Here is a 19,911-nt window from a genome sequence, read left to right as displayed (position 1 = left end):
GATGGGACCAGTGGCCATGATCTTAGTTTTTTTTTATATTGAGCTTCAGACCATATTTTGCGCTCTCCTCTTTCACCCTCATTAAAAGGTTCTTTAATTCCTCCTCACTTTCTGCCATCAAGGTTGTGTCTGCATTTCTGACCCAACCACACACAATCAAAGCAGATTACAGGAATGATATAAGGCACGCCAGAGAAATGGAAAGCAATGCATTTATTTTGCAACAGTGAAAATGCTAGGATGTTTTAAACACTGCTGTGTGCATGCATATAGAGTAATGGGATGGAGCAGTCTGGATGAGTATGTAGTACGTAAAAGGCCCCAGGTTAAATTCACCAGCATTTCTAAGTGGGGCTGGGAAGGTCCTTGTGCCTGAAATCCTGGAGAACTGCTGCCACCCAGTGTGGGTAATATTGAGCTCAAGGGACCAGTTGTATAAGACAGCTTTCTATGTCTTAAGGGAAAGGTTTCAGCTCAGTGTCAGTGCATCTACTTTGCACATAGAAGGTTCAATCCCTGGCATCTGGGAGTGTCTCCTACCTGAAACCCCAGAGAGCAGCCAGTGTAGACGGTAGTGAACTAGACGGATAAATGGTCCTACTTGGTATAATGTACAATATGTGTCATCATGTTCCTTATGTAACAAACACAACCAGGAATAAGACCCACAGAAATATAAATTATATAAAAATATCAATATATTTATAATGTATATAATGTATAGTGATAGATATAGATAGATAGATGAATGAGCTGGTAGAGCATGAGACTCTTAATCACAGGGTTGTGGGTTTGAACCCCACGCTGGGCAAAAGATTCTTGCATTGCAGGGGGTTGCACTAGATGACCCTTGGGGATCCCTTCCAACCTTACAATCCTATGATTCTGTGATCTGTAATGTACTTCAGAATACGAACAACGTATAAGTAGTTGTTCTGTAGTATAATTCTTCATTGCCTTATTTTTATGGGGTTTTTTTGAAGCACGTTTCAAGTATGTTCCTATCTGTGGGTCTTAACTGTTGGCTCAATATAAGGCAACTTCGTATATCATAAGGGAAAGTCTCAGCGGTAAAACACTTGCTTTAAACAGAAAGGATTCCTAGTTCATCATTTAAGTGTTTCCCATCCCTTTCCCCAGAATTCACCCTGTGAACAAACTTGAACTCGGCTAGCTGCCTTGAATGGACTCCCGTCTTAGGGAAGGCACCTGTTCAGATGTTGATGGGGCAACTCAAACGCGGGCCTCATCTGCACTATGCATTTGAAGCAGCATCATACCACTCCAAACCCACAAAGAATCGTGGGAACTGTAGTTTGTTAAGGGTGCTGAGATTTGTTAGGAGGTCCCATTCCCCTGATAGAACTACAGTTCCCAGAGTTCCCTGGGAAAGGGGTATAGGTTGTTAAGCCACTCTGAGGGGAATAGGAGGGTCTCTCTTGCCAACTCTCAGCACCCTTAACAAGCTACAGCTCCCAGTATTCTTTGGAGAAGCCATGAGTGTTTAAAGTGGTGTCATAGTGCTTTAAATGTATAGTGCAGATGGGAGCAAGGGAGGGGGGGAGGGAATAAGGTGTATACAGTGCTTTTTTTCTTAAAATTTTTTTAGGGGTACTCTCATTTTCCTACTCATATTGAAATACTGCCCCTCATTGAGGCCAAACTTAGATTCACAAAATGTTTAGGGGGCATGCGTACCCTGCGTCCCCCCTAGAAAAAGCACCGTAACGTCAAAAGAATACTAACTTCAGTGGACTTTGAATACCAAGGATCTGAGTACAAATTGCCAACTGCTTTACCATACAAATCGTACGGCTCAGATCCAAAGGTCTTTGCAATCCAAAAATGAAGAGCAAATAACGAAACGCAGCATCTGATTTATACAGAGACGCACAAATACACTACAAACGTGACTAAGTTTTTAAAAAAATAAAAATAAAAATTTGACGACAGCTCTAATTAGGTTAGATTGTGGTCATGATAGAAAGAAGTGAGGCTGGAAGTGATTTGATCTATTTTAACGGCTGAGAACAGATTTCTTTTCACCCAGAGGCTTGTTTAATTGTTCAGTCACATTAGTATTTTAAAAGCATTTCCTTCCTTAGAGGTGCAAAAAAAATGCTCTATTTTTTGTGATTAGCATAAATATCAAACCTGCTGATTATTCGTTTTATGTGTGTGAACACCAGAGGCAGCCTAACAATTGCTATTTATTTATTTTTTAAAAAAAGAAAACAAAAAATGGAAATAAAGGGTTGGATCCAGTGCTTGTCCTATTCAGAGCAAGCCTGCTGAGATTAAGTTAGTCCTGCTAACTCCTCTGAGTAGGACTAATGTTCAATACAACCCAGCGCAAAGAAACGGGAACTATTTCTTTTCTTTAAAAAAAAAGTTTGTATAGCAGGAATAGAGTATCTGTTGCCCTCCAAATGTTGTTGGATTCCAACAACATGTGCTGACTGTGGCTGGTGGGGAGTTGCAACCCAAAACAACCCTTGAGGGCAGCAGGTTGGTGTGGGCTCTAGAGGGCCAGATATTCTGATCCCAGAATAAAGCATCTTCTCCTCCTCTCCCTGTGTTTCAGATGGTCTGGCACCATGCTCAGTTTGAGCCCCTCTTCCACATGCTCAGCGGCCCAGAGTCCTACGTCTTCACCTGTGTCAACCAGACAGCCGAGCAGCAGGAGTTGGAGGACGAGCAGCGGAGGCTCTGTGATGTCCAGCCCTTCCTGCCAGTCCTGCGGCTTGTGGCCCGTGAAGGCGACCGAGCTAAGAAGCTGATCAACTCTCAGATAAGCCTCCTCATCGGCAAAGGTGAGGCCCAACCTTGAGGGGTGGTAACTGGGGTTGGATTAACCCAGCCTTGCTCTGCCTGCTGCCTTCCAGGTGGTTTGGACAATGACTCCCATCAGCCCCTGGTGCCAGGGCCTTCAAATCCAATCAGCCCCTGGTGCCAGGGCCTTCAAATCCCATCAGCCCTTGGTGCCAGGGCCTTCGAATCCCATCAGCCCTTGGTGCCAGGGCCTTCAAATCCCATCAGCCCCTGGTGCCAGGGCATTCAAATCCCATCAGCCCCTGGTGCCAGGGCATTCAAATCCCATCAGCCCCTAGTGTTTTGGACTCCCATCAGCTGGATAGTAGTAATAATTATATTATTGTTGTTGTTGTTATACTTATATCCCACCTTTCCTCTAAGGAACTCCAGTACAGTGGTGCCTCGGGTTAAGAACTTAATTCGTTCTGGAGGTCTGTTCTTAACCCGAAACTGTTCTTAACCTGAAGCACCACTTTAGCTAATGGGGCCTCCCGCTGCCGCTGCACGATTTCTGTTCTCCTCCTGAAGCAAAGTTCTTAACCCGAGGTACTATTTCTGGGTTAGCGGAGTCTGTAACCTGAAGCGCCTGTAACCCGAGGTATCACTGTATAGTTTAATCTTCACAACAACCCTCTGAGGGAGTTCAGGCCAAGAGAAGGTGACCCCCCCCCAGTGAGCTGTATGCTGAGTGTTAGGAGACACCGATGTGAGAGCACTTTCAAAAGTTGCTCAATCCCATCCGTTGTTTTGGTTGCCCCTTTCTGAACCTTTTTCCAATTCTCTGATTTGTCTGAAAACAGAGGGGTTAGGGCAGTGGAAGCAGAACCCCTGTAAAGCTTAAAAACAACATATTAACTCATTCTGCATGCCTGCTTTGTAGTTTGTTTTCCTCTTTTACTTTTCACCTGTTGTTATAATTGGTCTCCGTTTTATATACATTACGAAATGAAATGAAAAATAATTACAAGAACAACAACTTAGAACTCTGAGAATTCCAATTCCAAAATCATTTCAGTTTATGACTCTTCTATGGGTGCTGTCCATCCATTTTTAAGCAACGCCCCCAAATGCTTTCATAAGGACTGGAAACTTAAAGTCGAGAATTATTTAAAAGATGCCATTCTTATATTAAAGTGATGGTGTTGCCTGGTTCTACACCACAGATGGCATCCCCCACACTCAAAAAACTATTATTATCGGTTTTATTTAAAAAAATATATCTCGGGATTTACTATTGTCAGGCCTGCACGAGTTTGATGCCTTGTCCGACCCAGAAGTGAATGATTTCCGCACCAAAATGCACCAGTTCTGTGAGGAGAGAGTGACCAGGCGGCAGCAGCTGAGCTGGAAAGCCTGGATGGAGTATAGCTTCCCTGTGCAACTTGAACCCTCCTCCAGCAGTCTCGGAAGAAAGAGCCCCCTCCAAGTCCCCAACAAGAACATCTTTGTCAACGTCAAATTCGAGTCTGGAGGGGTAAATCCGCAAGCCTTTTCAATCTTAGCAACTTTTTTTTACTTAAAAAAATAAAATAAAAAATACTCGTATGCATGCATCTTTTGCAGTTTGCACGAGGACAGATCTCTGCCCTCAAAGAGCTTACAATATAAGATTTGGCATAAGACGAAACAGAGAGAGGGGGGAAGCAGGGCATAAACAGTGAGGAAAATGTGCTTCCTATGTCATAAGTGGCCAGGGACCTGCTTTTGCATGCAGAAAGTCCCAGGTTCAATCCCCAGCATCTCCAGGTTGGGCTGGGAGAGACTCCCTGTATGGAATCTATAGATTAGCATAGACAACACTGACCTAGATGGAGTCATAATGGCACAAGGCAGTTTTATTATTATCATATTTATTTGTTAGTAACTTTACAAAGAAAAAAAAAGCCTCTCAGAGTGACTTAGCATGATAAAATAACAATTAAAATCAGAAAATATAAAAGAACGTATAAAATATGGTTAGATAGTGCTGTCTATACTGACAAATCATAAGATTATTGGTTTCATTTTGTACGTATTTTTATTATGTGTTTAGTGCTTTTTATATTGTAATTTTATGTTGTGAACCACCTTGAGATCTATGGATGAAGGGCAGTATACAAATTAATTAATGTTACTACTAATATAGCCCTGGCATTTTACTGAAAACCATGAGGACTAGAGTCTTTTTTTTTTTTGCAGGGGAATAGGCCATAACTCCCTGGGAGAGCAGCTTCCTGTGTTTTGCTCATTTACATTTCCTTCCCTGCAGGAAAGTTTCACCTTCCAGATCTCTCCCAAGGAATTCCCCGTGACACTGATGAGCTATGCCGTCAAGAAGCAAGCCACAATTTTTCGGCACCAAAGAATGAATAGCCCGGAGGAATACGCCCTGCAGGTTAACGGGAAATGTGAATATCTGTACGGGAACTACCCTCTGTACCAGTTCCAGGTGTGTGCTCCCCTCTCCTACCTTTTGTCTCACTGACTAGCTGGGAAAGGACAGAGAAGGCAAAGGATATTCGTTCCCTGAGCAGAATGGGCTTTTCGCTTTCTGGGAGAACCCTGTTTGGGAAGCCACTGGGCCAGACCAGTGGTCTATTTAGCTCTGTACCGTGTACAGAGACTCTGCATACTTTCTCAGCCGTATCTGGCGATGCCAGGGATCGAACCGAGGACATCTTGCACACAAGGCAGATGCTGTACCACTGAGCTACAACCCCTCCCTTAAGACCTAGGAACATAGGAAGCTGCCTTTTACTGACTCAGACCACCAGTCCATTGAGCTCAGTGCAGTTTACACAGACTGGCAGCGGCTCTCTAGGATTTAATATAGGAAACTTTCCCAGCCCCACTTGGCCTGCCTTTAAAAATATACATGTCCAGTTTATTTTATTTTTATAGCAAGGCAAGCCTCTGATTTATTCCTATATTCTATCTATTTTTAAAATTTATTTTGACATGTACATGCTGCTTTGCCCTTCGCACAGCTTAAAAATTGCATGCCAAAGTGATCGCAAGGAGAACCATTTATTTCACTGGGGGACACCAGGAAGGAGACCATAGAGAGGAGTGCAAGCTCTTTCTGTGCTATGGATACCAATGCACACGTACCCATCATTCTCCATCATTCTGTCATTTCAGGAGTGGGGTAGTGGATTGGAATTCAGCGTTTTTCTCATATGGGCTAGAAATGTGGTGGTTGTTATATATATATATATATATATATATATATACCGTATCTTTCGTCCCATAGGACGCTCCGTCCCATAGGACGCACCTACTTTTTTGGGGGGGAAATAAAGAAAAAAATTTTTTCATTTATTTTCCCCACAAAACCAGGTCGGGGAACAGTGGGATGGTGGCGCTGCGCCTCCCAACTGTCCCCCGAGCTTGTGGGCTGGCCGATGTCTGCCTGGCGCGAGGGGCGCTCTACTTCAGGGTGCCCCGCCCGCCGGGCGGCAGGCTGCTATCCGCAGCGTGGGGAGCCCTGCGGAGAAGTCCTGCAGCGCTCCCCACGCTGCGGATGTCTGTCCGGCGTGCGGGGCGCTCTGCTTCAGGGCGCCCCCCCGCCGGGCGGCAGGCTGCGGACACCTGCGCGAAGCACGGGCGTCCTCCGGAGGGCACCCCGTGCTCTGCGCTGCAGGCTGCCGCCCGCAAGCCTTGCACGCTGGAGGGAGTCCCCCCCCGGTGCGCAAGGCTTGCCGACACCTGCGCGAAGCACGGGGCGTCCTCTGGATTGCGCCCTGTGCTCCGTGCTGCAGGCTTCTGCCCGCAAGCCTTGCGCGCCCGGGGGGGGAGTTCCCCCGGGCGCGCAAGGCTTGCGGATAGCTTCCTGGAGCCTGGAGAGCGAGAGGTGTCGGTGCGCACGGACGCCTCTCGCTCTCCAGGCTTCAGCGAAAGCCTGCATTCGCCCCATAGGACGCACACACATTTCCCCTTCATTTTTGGAGGGGAAAAAGTGCGTCCTATAGGGCGAAAAATACGGTATATACACTCAGGATTTTATACTTACTATATCTTTTCTCTGAGAACATACCGGCAATCTGGGCCTCCCACCCTGACTTGGCCCCCGTTCCCAATTCCTGTAGCCTTGCACTCCTTTTCTCCTCTCATACATTTAGCGTTTTGAGCTCCTGCTATATGTGCTAATGTCCTTTGATCAATTCCTGCAGTACATCCGTGACTGTTTGCACCGCGGCCTCCTGCCACATCTCACAATGGTGCACTCTACTTCCATCATGGCTCTGTGGGAAGAACAAACCAATGGGATCGCTCACCCCTCAAAAGCGTCCCCCAAACCTCCTCCTGTCCCCAAGAAAAAGGTAAGCTGTGATAAATAAATAAACAAATGAGAAAGGCATGTCCAGACACTGTGGTTTTCCCCAGTCTTTGAAACAGAACGTGCAAAGTTTGTAGTCCATATGACGTTTTCACTGGCCCTGGAGTACCTGGGTTTAATTTTTTTTGTACATCTCCCTCCCACCCTCACTCGTAGAAATGATACAGTGTTTGCAGGAAGTTTTGAAGCTTCGACCTACCTCACAGGGTAGGTAAAGGACCCCTGACCATTAGGTCCAGTCGTGACCAACTCTGGGGTTGCGGCGCTCATCTTGCTTTATTGGCCGAGGGAGCCGGCGTACAGCTTCCGGGTCATGTGGCCAGCATGACTAAGCCGCTTCTGGCAAACCAGAGCAGCTCACGGAAACGCTGTTTACCTTCCCGCCGGAGCGGTACCTATTTATCTACTTGCACTTTGACGTGCTTTTGAACTGCTAGGTTGGCAGGAGCAGGGACCGAGCAGCGGGAGCTCACCCCGTTGCAGGGATTCGAACCACCGACCTTCTGATCAGCAAGTCCTAGGCTCTGTGGTTTAACCCACAGCGCCACCTGCGTCCCACCTCACAGGGTAGTTGTTAGGTTAAAGAAAATCATTGTAAGCTAGGAGTGGCGGAAGCTCAGTCCTGGGTGCCAAATGCGGCCTTCCATGCCTCAGCATGTGGCCCCCAGGCCACACCTCCCTCCTTGCCCGCATCTCTCTTGGGTATACCTGGAGTCAGTTCTTGAACTCTGACAATGCTTCTTTCTTGCCTTGATGGGAGGCTGGGTTGGGGTGGGGGGCAGAAACCAGCCGAATCCACAAAAGTAAAATTCACAGTTGTTGCTCAACCCACTTTTGCCTCTGGCCCTGGCCCACCACTGGGGTGTGGCCCCCAGAAACTTGCCCAGGAGAATGTGCCCCCTGGACGGCAAAAGTTTCCCCACCGCCTCCTGTAAGCCATCCCGTGACAGCTCGACGGAAGGGTTGGGGTAGCGATCTGAATAATAATTAAGTCTGGACAGAATAACGGAAATTAAATATATCTCAATGCTTGGTGTATAGCTTTTCCAGCTTAGCTAACTAAATTGGCTAATGGTTGCCTCCTATGCTTTAGTGGTGATATTTACCTCTCTCCCTTTTCTCCCCGCACCCCAACCCCACATGCTAGCCCAACTCCATCTCTCTGTGGTCACTTGAGCAGCCTTACTATATCGACTTGGTGCAGGGCAGTAAGGTGAATGCTGATGAACGGATGAAGGTACTCTCCCCACCCCCTTTATTTCTTTCTGCTGGACTTTCTGTGGCTGCTTTTCCTCTTCCTGCCTTGTTGTTTACTGCTTGTTTAAAAAATGCTGAGATCAAAAGGCAGAAGTCATGTGCTGACTTCTCCTCCCAGCCACCACCAGCCTGCATGAGACTTTTTCATTCAGCTCTTAAGTCAGTGTCAGTGGCTTCACACTACAGGAAAGGGGAGGGTTGTTGATCAGCATTCTGCAGAAGGAGAGTTCTTAGAAATTTCTGGCTGCGTGGGAGATCACTGGTTTTGGGGGTTGTTGTTTTTTTAAATGTGCTCCTGCATGATACAAAGCCAAAAAAAAAAAAAAAAAAAAGGACCAAAGAAAGTAACCCACAAAAGCTGATACCTTCATAGATGTAGAAAATTGGCTCTTCAGGGTGCAGGGAAGGCTGGAACTTTGCTTCTTGAAGGTGCCACCTTTCTGCTAGCTGGGAGGGTTGTAGTTCTTTTTATTAGGTTTGAAGAGCAGTCAAAAATGACCTTATGATGACGATGATGATATAATGTATTTATATCCCATCTTCCTCCAAGGCTGGGATTCAAAGTGGCCACCAACGTTTAAAACGACATTATACAATACAGAGGAATAAAACCAAACTAGCTAGCTGAAAACATTAATTAAAATACACCAGAACACATCTAAAACCAGCAGTTGAAACCCAGTTTGCCCATTGATCAGCATTGCTTGCACCTTACTGTACAAAGGCCAGCCTGAATAGGAACCTGCAACCTGAAGTACTATTGTTTATTTATGTAGGGTTTTGTTCAGCTTAAGTTAGAGTAGACCCATTGGACTGAATGTGCGAAAGTTAGGCATGGTCATTAATGTCATTGGATCTGCTTTGAGTAGGATGACACAACCGGTTGTTACTTATTTATTTCCATTTCTATAAAACATAGGCAGCTGCTTTGTCCGGAATCAGGCTGTTAGTTCTACTAGCTCAGTGCTGTCTACACTGGCTGGCAGCAGCTCTCCAAGGTTTCAGGCAGGAGGTCTCTCCCAGCCCTACTTGGGAGCTGGGGATTGAACCTCAGACCTTCTGCATGTAAGCAGATGCTCTACCTACTGAGCTACTACAGCCTGTCCCCATGTTGAAGCGATTAACAACCAAAACATAATCATATAACATAGCAGTGATTCCAACGTTGCAGTGTGTTGGACTACATGACCCTTGGGGCTTTTTGTATTTCTGCTGGGAGCCCGACCTCATGCCATTGACTGGCAGTCATCACCACTATAGAGCAAAATGTTCATTGGGTTTTGCCAGCAGCAACTCAGCTGAAATGCAGGTGTCTCCCCCTGCCCTGTTTACTAAGCAACAGAGACCAATTTGTGTCATTTTCCTTTGTCCCCTCTTTTCTCTACCTGTTACCTTTTGAAGTGCATATGGGTTGAGCGCATGGCGCACGCATGCACAGAGCTGTGAAGTTGGATGGCTTTGCTCACCCTTGTCCTGCATCTCCCTTTCTCAGCTGGTGGTCCAGGCGGGCCTGTACCACGGCCACGAGATGCTCTGCAAGATGGTGTCCAGCTCTGAAGTCAACGTCTGTTCAGAGCCCGTGTGGGGGCAGAGGCTTGAATTCGAGATTAACGTCTGCGACCTACCTCGCATGGCCCGGCTGTGCCTGGCGCTCTACGCCGTGGTGGAGAAAGCCAAGAAGGCAAGGTCTACCAAGAAGAAGTCAAAGAAAGCTGTAAGTCCCTCCTAGGGTTCACTGCATTGGCCTGGATCCACCCCACGCAACCAAACGAGGTGGTGCAGTCCTGCAGTGGCAGGGTGGAATGTACCACTTCACTGCTGGTTGTGTGTGAGAGAGTTTCCTCCTCTTAAAGGTAAAGGTAAAGGGACCCCTGACCATTAGGTCCAGTCGTGACTGACTCGGTGGTTGTGGCGCTCATCTCGCTTTATTGGCCGAGGGAGCCGGCGTACAGCTTCCGGGTCATGTGGACAGCATGACTAAACCGCTTCTGGCAAACCAAAGCAGCACACGGAAATGCCATTGACCTTCCCGCCGGAGCAGTACCTATTTGTCTACTTGCACTTTGACGTGCTTTCAAACTGCTAGGTTGACAGGAACAGGGGCCGAGCAACAGGAGCTCACCCCATCACGGGGATTCGAACCACCGACCTTCTGATCGGCAAGTCCTAGGCTCTGTGGTTTAACCCACAGCGCCACCTGCGTCCCTTCCTCCTCTTAAAAACACCCTGCAAATAGAAATCTGGACCAGCAGGGGAGAGGGCTGAAACCTGTTTCCCTGATGCGTTCGCTTTCATATATATATATATATATATATATATATATATATATATATATATATATATATAATGTAAGAACCTTCCCAAAATGGTGTATTTCTTCCTTCAGGCACTGTCTGAAACTGTTAATTCTAGGCTATGTCTTCAAGACTCTTTCCACTTCCATCCTGTGGAGGTCTTAGAATTGGGGAGCCATAAACCATGTGGATGAGGGAGACAAGGGTGAAGCAGGTCAATTTCTCCAAAGTGTGGCTCGGGTTGTTTACAACCTGGGTCTGTTATCTATGTTAGGACACAGCGATCGCTTTAAAGTGTGATAGCATCCCCCAAAGGATGTGGCTGGGTGGGGCTGAGTAGCTGTAGATGGGCAAGGGGTGATTCAGTGGATGTTTGTTGTTGCCCTTCACTGAGTTCCCCCTCACCCCCTCCTTCTTCTCTCTCTGCACTCCTTTATCTCCATCTTTAAAACACGGGCTTACAAGCCTTGTCTGAAATCCTGGTCTAACCTCTGGAGGATCATAGGTTCCATATCTTTGATCTAAATGATTGCCCATAGGTAGTTAGCAAGATAGATACTTAACTAGATAGCAAGATGGCTAGGAAGTTAGTTAGATAGCTAGCAAGGTAGCTAGCTAGATGATAGATAGAAAGTTAGCTATCTTATTTAGCAAGATAGCTAGATAGACAGAAGGTCAGTTAGTTAGTTAGTTAGGTAGGTAGCAAGAAAGATATAGAACAATATAGCTACCAGTATACTTTATAAAGAAAGCTAGCTAGCTAGGAAGCAATATAGAAAGTTAACTACCTAGGTGGAAAACTGGCTAGTTAGCAGATAGATAGAAAGTTAGCATGTTAGCTAGCAAGATAGATAAGATAGGTAGCCTTATTGGTGCCACTGATCTTTTAGACATCTAGGTTCACAATGCAGGCTTAAAATGCAGCAAAGTCAGTCCTCACCCCCACTGCTTCAAATCACACTTGCATTCTGTTATACACATCAGTGTAGCGAATATCTTTCCAAGTTGCCACTTCCCATCCACACCAGTCGTTGGAGAGAGAGTGTGGATGTCTTCATATGACTTCCATTTTCAAAGACCACGTTTCTTAAGTAACTAACAGGACAGATATGGACCGGGGCATTTACAAACTAGCGGGAGCAATGCTGGATGGAGAGTGAGCAGAACTGTGTACGCAGCCTTAAATGAAAAAGTGTGTAGGTTTTTTGAGAGTTGCAAATTCCTTACGTACAAAAATCCAGCGAGAACAAGCTGACAGGAACTGGGCAGGCGGCTTGAGCCCTAGGACTGCATCGTACTCTGCTGAGTCATGCTGCAGCTATTCTCCGTTGCTTCCTCGGAAGATGCTGAGTCATTCACTTCTTGGACCATCTCCACCAAAGATCTCATCATTTAGGGCTTGGTCAGAAGCCAGGCCTTCTGCTGTTTTCGCTGAGTGACTCTTCAGAAGGTTTAGAAATTGAAAGAAGGGAGGCAGTTAGAAGTAGAGAGGTGAGGCATTCTTTCTGGGTATTTATTTTCTTGGATATGTGCTGGAAGCCAGCGAAAGAAAAGGGAGCAAAAGAAAACAGAGGAGGCTGTTTGCAGCCAGATTAATCCCTCGGCCCTGTTTACTCTGCAAATGTTTGTTTCCTTGCTTGTTTTGTTTTTTAAAAAGACCAGTTGAACCAGTTCTAACTGTCCCCCTTCCAAGGCTAAGGGACTGAACTGCAAATTTCTAATGACAGAAGCACACAGGAGTCAGAGGGAATCTAAACAAACAAGTTCAAGACCCAGTAGCAGTTCTGAGTTGATGTGGAAATGTGGGCCCTGCTTTTCAATGAATGCATTGTACGGACAGCTTACCAACTCCTACAAAAGCCAACCCCACCCTTGAAGAAAATATAAATATATAAAACACAGTACAACTAAAAAAACAAATCAGTAGCTAAAATGCCTTTGTTTTTCTTCATAATAATAATAATTTATTATTTATACCCCGCCCATCTGGCTGGGCTTCCCCAGCCACTCTGTGCGGCTTCCAACAAAATATTAAAATACAGTAATGCATCAAACATTAAAAGCTTTCCTAAACAGGGCTGCCTTCAGATGTCCTCTAAAAGTCTGGTAGTTGTTCTCTTTGACATCTGGTGGGAGGGCATTCCACAGGGCAGGTGCCACTACCGAGAAGGCCCTCTGCCTGGTTCCCTGTAACTAGGCTTCTTGCAGTGAGGAAACTGCCAGAAGGCCATCGGCGCTGGACCTCAGTGTCCGGGTAGAACAATGGGGGTGGAGACTCCTTCAGATATACTGGACTGAGGCCGTCTAGGGCTTTAAATGTCAGCACCAACACTTAGAATTGTGCTCGGAAACGTACTGGGAGCCAATGTAGGTCTTTCAAGACCGGTGTTATGTGGTCTCAGCTGCTCCCAGTCACCAGTCTAGCTGCTGCATTCTGGATTAGTTGTAGTTTCCGGGTCACCTTCAAAGGTAGCCCCACATAGAGTGCATTGCAGTTATCCAAGCGAGAGATAACCAGAGCATGCACCACTATGGCGAGGCAGTCGGTGGGCAGTCTCAGCCTGCATACCAGATGGAGCTGGTAAACAGCTGCCCTGGACACAGAATAGACCTGCGCCTCCATGTACAGCTGCGAGTCCAAAATGACTCCCAGGCTGCACACCTAGTCCTTCAGGGACACAGTTACCCATTCAGGACCAGGGAATCCCCCACACCCGCCCATCTCCTGTCTCCCAAAAACAGTACTTCTGTCTTGTCAGGATTCAATCTCAATCTGTTAGCTGCCATCCATCCTCCAACCGCCTCCAGACACTCACACAGGACCTTCACTGGTTCTGATTTGAAAGAGAGGTGGAGCTGGGTATCATCCACATATTGATAGACACCCAGCCCAAACCCCCTGATGATCTCTCCCAGCAGCTGCATGTAGATGTTGAAAAGCATAGGGGAGAGGACAGAACCCTAAGGCATGCCACAATTGATAGCCCAGGGGTCTGAACACTCATCCCCTCACCACTTTCTGGACACGGCCCAAGAGGAAGGAGCGGAACACAGTATAACAGTCCCCCCAGCTCCCAGGCCCTCTAGATGGTCCAGAAGGATGTTATGGTCAATGGTATCAAACGCTGCTGAGAGATCCAGCGGAACTAGGAAACAGCTCTCACCTTTGTCCCTAGCCCTTCAGGGTTTTAAAAATCTGCTTTGGCCCTCCTACTGACTCTTGAACTTGTTTGTTTTCATTTTTTAAAAAGCCACTTTGGGCTCTGGTGTGCTACTGGGTTTTGAATTTTTTCTCTATTTTTTTTAAGGAAAGCAGACAAGTTCAAGACCCAGTAGCATATCAGAGCCAAAAAAGCAGCTTTTAAAAAGGGTGGAGTGGGTAATTGGATCTGATCAGTGGGCCCAACCCTTTTCTCCCCTTCTTACAGGCCATGCTTGATGAGTGGGCAGGACCACCCACCTGTCCATCACCTGATGTCACAGAGGAATCAGGTGGCATGTTTTCCTGGTGCACGCTGCTTTGAAGGCCCGACTATCAGCTGATTGGCCGGCCTTCAAAGCAGCATTGCACTGGGAAAATATGTCACCTAATAAAGGGGAAAGGTAAAGGACTCCTGGACAGTTAAGTCCAGTCAAAGGCGACTATGGGGTGTGGCGCTCATCTTGCTTCTGGCCAAGGGAACCAGCGTTTGTCCACAGGCAGCCTTCTGAGTCATGTGGCCAGCATGACTAAACCACTTCTGGCGCAACGGGACACCATGATGAGTGCCAGAGCTTATGGAAATGCTGCTCACCTTTCCGCCGCAGTGGTGCTTATTTATCTACTTGCACTGGTATGCTTTCGAACTACTAGGTTTGCAGAATCTGGGACAGAGCAATGGGAGCTCACTCCGTCGCGCAAATTCGAACCGCCAACTTTCCAATCAGCAAGCCCAAGAGGCTCAGTGGTTTAGACCACAGCACCACCAGGAAAGCAGGTCACCTAATGTCTCTAAAGCACTGCAGACAGATTTTTGCAAGCGCTGCAGATGAGCTGATCTTCGGTCCTTTACAAATAGCTATGGGCATGCGTGGACCTGACCCACTAAATCTTCATCACCCTCCCTGCAGGACTGCCCAATTGCCTGGGTGAACATCATGCTGTTTGACTACCAAGACCAGTTGAAAACTGGAGAGTGCTGCCTGCCAATGTGGTCTTCGTTTCCAGGTACATAAGGCAGCTCCCTAATATTACTGTTGTTTTCATCCTGGGTGATAGAATATATGGGAAAGGGACATAAATCAAAGATAGAACATCAGCTTGGAATGCAGAGGGTCCCAGTTTCAGTCCCCAATGACAGCTTCAGGTGGGGCTGGGGGGGAAACCTCAGAGAGAGAGAGGGGGCGGGGGGGACCCTGGAGAGCTGCTGCTAATCAGTGCAGACAGTGCTTAGCTCAATGGACCGGTTAGGCTGAAAATTATTTGCTTTATGTCTTACACACGACATGATTGTAAAAAGACAACCACCACCTGAAAGCGGTTTACGAAAAAAGGATAAAGTGATGAAATTGCCCATATGAAAAATTAACAACAATACTTTTAAGACCTCTCAAAAGCTAAAATGACAGTAAGCTAAAAACAGAATTAAAAAACATTTTTAGCAGACTCTGAAGAGAGGTACTTCTGCCTGATATCAATAGGCAGGGAGTTCCAAAGTGTAGGTGCTGCCACACTTAAAAAAAATAAAATGAGGCAGCTTCCTATGTTCCTCTGACTGTGACTTAGCCGAGTATCACAATGTATGGCATTCATGTTCCGTTCTCGCCAAATCATTGGCCACTAGGTGGCGCCATGTTTCTCAGGGAGCCTCACCCTGCTTGCTTTCCAGATGAGAAAGGAGAGCTACTGAACCCAACGGGCACCGTCCGGACGAACCCCAATACGGAAAGTGCTGCAGCCTTGGTCATCCGCTTCCCTGGCATTTCGCTGTACCCGGTCTACTATCCATCCTTTGAACAGGTAAGAAGGTGGCGGTTTGCACCCCTGCCCCTGGCCAGTTAAGTCTGCTTTCTTGGTGAATGGAAAAAGTGGCCACCTCCATTCACCCCTTAAGAGAGGTCCGCCTCCCATTATTGAGTGTGGAATCCCATTTTCATATAGGGCTGCCAGTTCGGCTGATTTATTAGGCTTGCATTTTATTTGTTTGTTTGTTTGTTTCATAATATTTACCCACTGCTTGATTGGGCGGCTTACAGTGGGAATAAAACAATAGCATCAGTAAAAATAACTCTTTAAAACATTGAAAGAGATAAAAATCAGCCATAAACTGTGTGATCTGGGCTGGAAGCAGGCTGGAAGCTAGAGAGACAGAGGTATGACCTTGCTCTGTGCCTGATGGAGAGGCAAGATCCTGTTAATGCTATGAACCCCTCCATCTTACGCTCAGGTTGTATATATGTGTAAATAAAACCAAATATCCTAAAGACATCACAGTCTCTTCTGACCTAAATTCCAATTTAAGCATCTAGGACCCCTGGATTCTCTCATCACTTAGAGATTTGGGCAGAATTTAACAGTACAAATACATATACATACATACATACATATATACATACATACATATATATATATATATATATATATATATATATATATATATTTCAAATAAACCTTCATACATAACAGTTCCATACATTATTGTAAACCACGTTGCGTTTACTTTTCATAGGGGGAAAAAGACCAGTATGTGCAAATAATAATGTTGATGATGATGATGATGATGATGATGATGGAGCCTTTATAGTAATCATAATTAATCATGACGGTGTTTAAATGTCATTTTACACATTCTGTTTTATCTTTGTGTTTCAGATCATGGAGCATGGAAGGAATGGGCAGTGCCCCCGGTACACGTCGGAGGATCTAGAAGAGGTGAACACATCTTCCCGCGCATCCGTTTTCAAAACTAGTTCAACATTCCGTCACACCCCAGCGTGCCCAAGGAACAGGAACTGGGGCTATGCAAATAGGAGCCAGTTGAATCTCAATCGCTTGGGATCATTTGGGGTGCAGGATACAGTTTAGCTGGTGTTTTGCTGATTTATTAATGAGATGCCAGCACATCCCCTTCCTTCAATGAGCTCTGTTGTGGCAAGTATGTCCATTGGGATTATCCTCTTTGATCTTCCCAACAGCCCTGTGAGGTAGGTTAGGGTGAAAGAGGGAGACTTGCTCAGAGCTGTCCCATGAGGCTGAGTGAGGCCACGTCAAGTGAGGCCCAGCTAGACCCGATGCCATCAAAAGACAAAACAAAGCTTGTAGGCATTGCTAGTCCTACTCAGAATAGACCCATTGAAGTGAATGGACATGATTAACTTAGGTCCACTAATTTCTGTGGGTCTGCCCTGAGTAGAACTGACTTGGATACACCCCAAAAACCTGAAGATAGACATTATCTTCAATATTATTTTTAAAAACTGGGTGGCATGTCGGTTAGGGTGCTGGAGTGTGAAAAAACAAGTACCGTATTTTTCGCTCTATAGGACGCACCGGACGATAAGACACACCTAGTTTGCGGGGGAGGAAACAAGAAGAAAAAAATTCTGAACCCCAGAAGCCAGAACAGCAAGAGGGATCTGGCTTCTGGGATAGCCTCTTGCTGTTCTGGCTTCGGGGACAGCCTTTGAAGTCTTCGCAGGGCAGCGGGGTGCCTTCACCCCACTGCCCTGCGGAGGCTTTGTGCAGCCATCCCCAAGCTAGAACAGGGAGATGGAGCGCTGCGCAGCACTCCGTCTCCCTGTTCTGGCTTTGGGCTTAGCCGCGCAGCCTGCATTCACTCCGTAAGACACACACACATTTCCCCTTACCTTTTAGAAAGGAAAAAGTGTGTCCTATAGAGCGAAAAATAGGTTCCCAACTAATAGGGCCCAGACCTCAGTCTCAATAACAGTGCATTTTCAGTTGCCTGCATGTGCAACACTGTGCTACCCCCTCACAAATGGCTTTAAAAGAGGATTAGTCAAATTCATGGAGGCGAAGGCAGTGTGGTATAGGGGTTAGAGAGTGTTGGCCTAGGACCCTGGAGACCAGGATTCGAATCCCCCAATCAGCCACAAAGCTCACTGGGTGTGACCATTCACTCTCAGCCTAACCTGCCTCACGGGGTTGCCGCGAGGGTAAGACAAGGAAGGAGGAGGAGCTCCCTGAGGGAAAAGTAGGGTATAAATGTGCTAAGTCAATATTCTATCAATCCCCATGGTTCAGAAACAACAGCTGAAAGAGATTCTGGAGCGCCGATCTCACACCGAACTCTATGAGCACGAGAAAGACCTTGTGTGGAAGATGAGGCATCAGGTGCGGGACCAGTACCCAGGTGCCCTGGCGAAGCTGCTGGTTGTAACCAAATGGAACAAGCACGAAGATGTTGCTCAGGTGAGAAGTTCTTGCTTGGGAGCCAGGGCAGCAGTTGGAAGAGAGTGAATGTTCAGGTGTTGCAGGCAGATGTTCAAGCCAAACATGGGTTCTAGAACCTTTATCTGTCTGTCTATCTATCTATCTATGCATGTGTATATGTTTCCAAATTGCAGAATTGTACATAATGGCAGAATATGTGAAACCATGCTAGGAAAAACAGTTATTTTTCTTCAAAGCCAACATGTTAAAAAGAATCCATCCTTCGCACAAGGGTGGGTGGCAACTCTGTTACTCCCTCCACCCTCTTTGATCAGCTGCCTCCCCCCCCCTCACTGCATCCCCCACCTTCCTGTTTGTGGCAGTGGAGTTTTGACACCAACTTCCTCTCCCCACAACCTCCTTCAAGCTCTGAGAAAGGGACAAAGGTGATCCCTTCTGCACAAAGGTAGCCAGCAGAGTGCTTGAGCTGGTATGCTCTACTGCAGTAGCTAGAAGGATACTTCATCTTAAGCCTTTTCAGCCATCCAGAAGGCCTTGCTCCATTCTCATCTCTTTCAACCGTTGTTTGTAGGACTTGGTCCTCACAGGACTTTTTTTGTGCCTGACTGGAATGTGTCTAGCAATGCCTCTTGCTTGTCTAGAGAGAGGAAAGAGGGGTTTGTGAGCTGGTGTGGCAATCTAACATACAAAGGCAAAAGTTTCGATTTTTGCTCCACCCATTTCCCCTGGCTCCGCCCACTGCTGGTATGTGGCCCCCGAGAGTTTGCCCAAAATAGAATGCGGCCCTCGGGCAGAAATAGGTTATGGACCCTCCAACAACCTCTGGATGTGTTCCAGTTTGTCAATCTTTCTTCTTTCCCTCCCACCACAAGTATTTTATTGTTTTCCGTCTGTCTTTTTTAAAAAAATTGTCCACTTTGCAGATGATCCACTTGTTACAGTCTTGGCCGGAGCTGCCCGTTCTCAATGCCTTAGAGCTGTTGGATTTCAACTTCCCTGATCGCTACGTAGGTTCCTTCACAGTCAACTCGCTGAAAAAGTTGACGTGAGTAAAACAAAAGTTTGCCTGATGTTACCCATTTGGCTAGGTTTATATGCCGTTTGATAACACGAAAGGTGGCATGTAGCCAATACCCACATTTATTTATTTATTTATTTATTTATTTATTTATTGATTGATTGATTGATTGATTGATTGATTGACAGCATTTGTACCCTGCTCCTCAGCCAAAAATGCTCCTACAGTGGCTTACGTACAATCAAAACAAGACAGTCACTACCCTCAGGCTTACAATCTGGAAAAAGGCAAAAGAGAGAGGGGTGAGAAATCAAAATCAAAACTTAGGCAGCAGTTTCTAAGCAGTTGGCACAGTTCAGGGGGCACGGGAGGTGCCTGATGGAGCTAGGCCTCCAGCAAAGCAGATGAAATGAGCCTTCTGTTTCCTATCTCTCCCACTGAGACAGCTTGGTGGAATGGCTGCCCTGAGATGACAGAGGATGCTTTAAGTGGCTGGCCTGCCACAGCAGAGCCAATGGAGTGAGTTCTGCTTTCCACCTCTCCCATTTCTGAAATGGCTTCCCCTAGATGACGGTTGAGGGGAGAGTTTGCCTAATGCAGTAGACCTGCTGAAAATTTACCGGGATGACTAAGTTAGGCCCATTAGTACTGGCTTTCTTCTTATATACATAAAAACTTAAGGTGTCGTCATGCTGCAGTTTGCGTAGCTGCCAATAGATGTTTGGCAAGTGGGACCAGGTGAGCAACACAAGCAGCAGCCACAGACCCTATTTTGCATAAAATGGTACAAAATGCTCATTTTAAAAAAATAGCAGAA

At 46.4% G+C, this 19,911-nt stretch overlaps 1 protein-coding gene across 4 annotated transcripts in view; it reads left to right on the top strand.

Moving 5' to 3' along the window:
• PIK3CD (phosphatidylinositol-4,5-bisphosphate 3-kinase catalytic subunit delta) overlaps positions 1 to 19,911 on the top strand; it is a 53,202-nt gene that overhangs the window by 20,474 nt on the left and 12,817 nt on the right. For all 4 annotated transcript variants that reach the window (XM_081870851.1, XM_081870853.1, XM_081870852.1 and 1 more), the window contains 11 exons: positions 2,585 to 2,813; positions 4,056 to 4,288; positions 5,063 to 5,242; positions 6,966 to 7,115; positions 8,280 to 8,369; positions 9,882 to 10,103; positions 14,794 to 14,890; positions 15,552 to 15,682; positions 16,535 to 16,594; positions 17,927 to 18,094; positions 19,000 to 19,121. In XM_081870851.1, the coding sequence (XP_081726977.1) occupies positions 2,585 to 2,813; positions 4,056 to 4,288; positions 5,063 to 5,242; positions 6,966 to 7,115; positions 8,280 to 8,369; positions 9,882 to 10,103; positions 14,794 to 14,890; positions 15,552 to 15,682; positions 16,535 to 16,594; positions 17,927 to 18,094; positions 19,000 to 19,121 (1,682 nt within the window). The remainder of the gene's footprint in view (positions 1 to 2,584; positions 2,814 to 4,055; positions 4,289 to 5,062; positions 5,243 to 6,965; positions 7,116 to 8,279; positions 8,370 to 9,881; positions 10,104 to 14,793; positions 14,891 to 15,551; positions 15,683 to 16,534; positions 16,595 to 17,926; positions 18,095 to 18,999; positions 19,122 to 19,911) is intronic.

Source organism: Podarcis erhardii (genome assembly GCF_964252035.2).
Source record: "Podarcis erhardii genome assembly, chromosome: 7".
In the NCBI taxonomy this organism is placed as follows: Eukaryota; Metazoa; Chordata; class Lepidosauria; order Squamata; family Lacertidae; genus Podarcis; species Podarcis erhardii.
The sequence above is the reverse complement of the archived record's forward strand: the minus strand, read 5'-3'. Positions and strand labels throughout refer to the sequence as shown.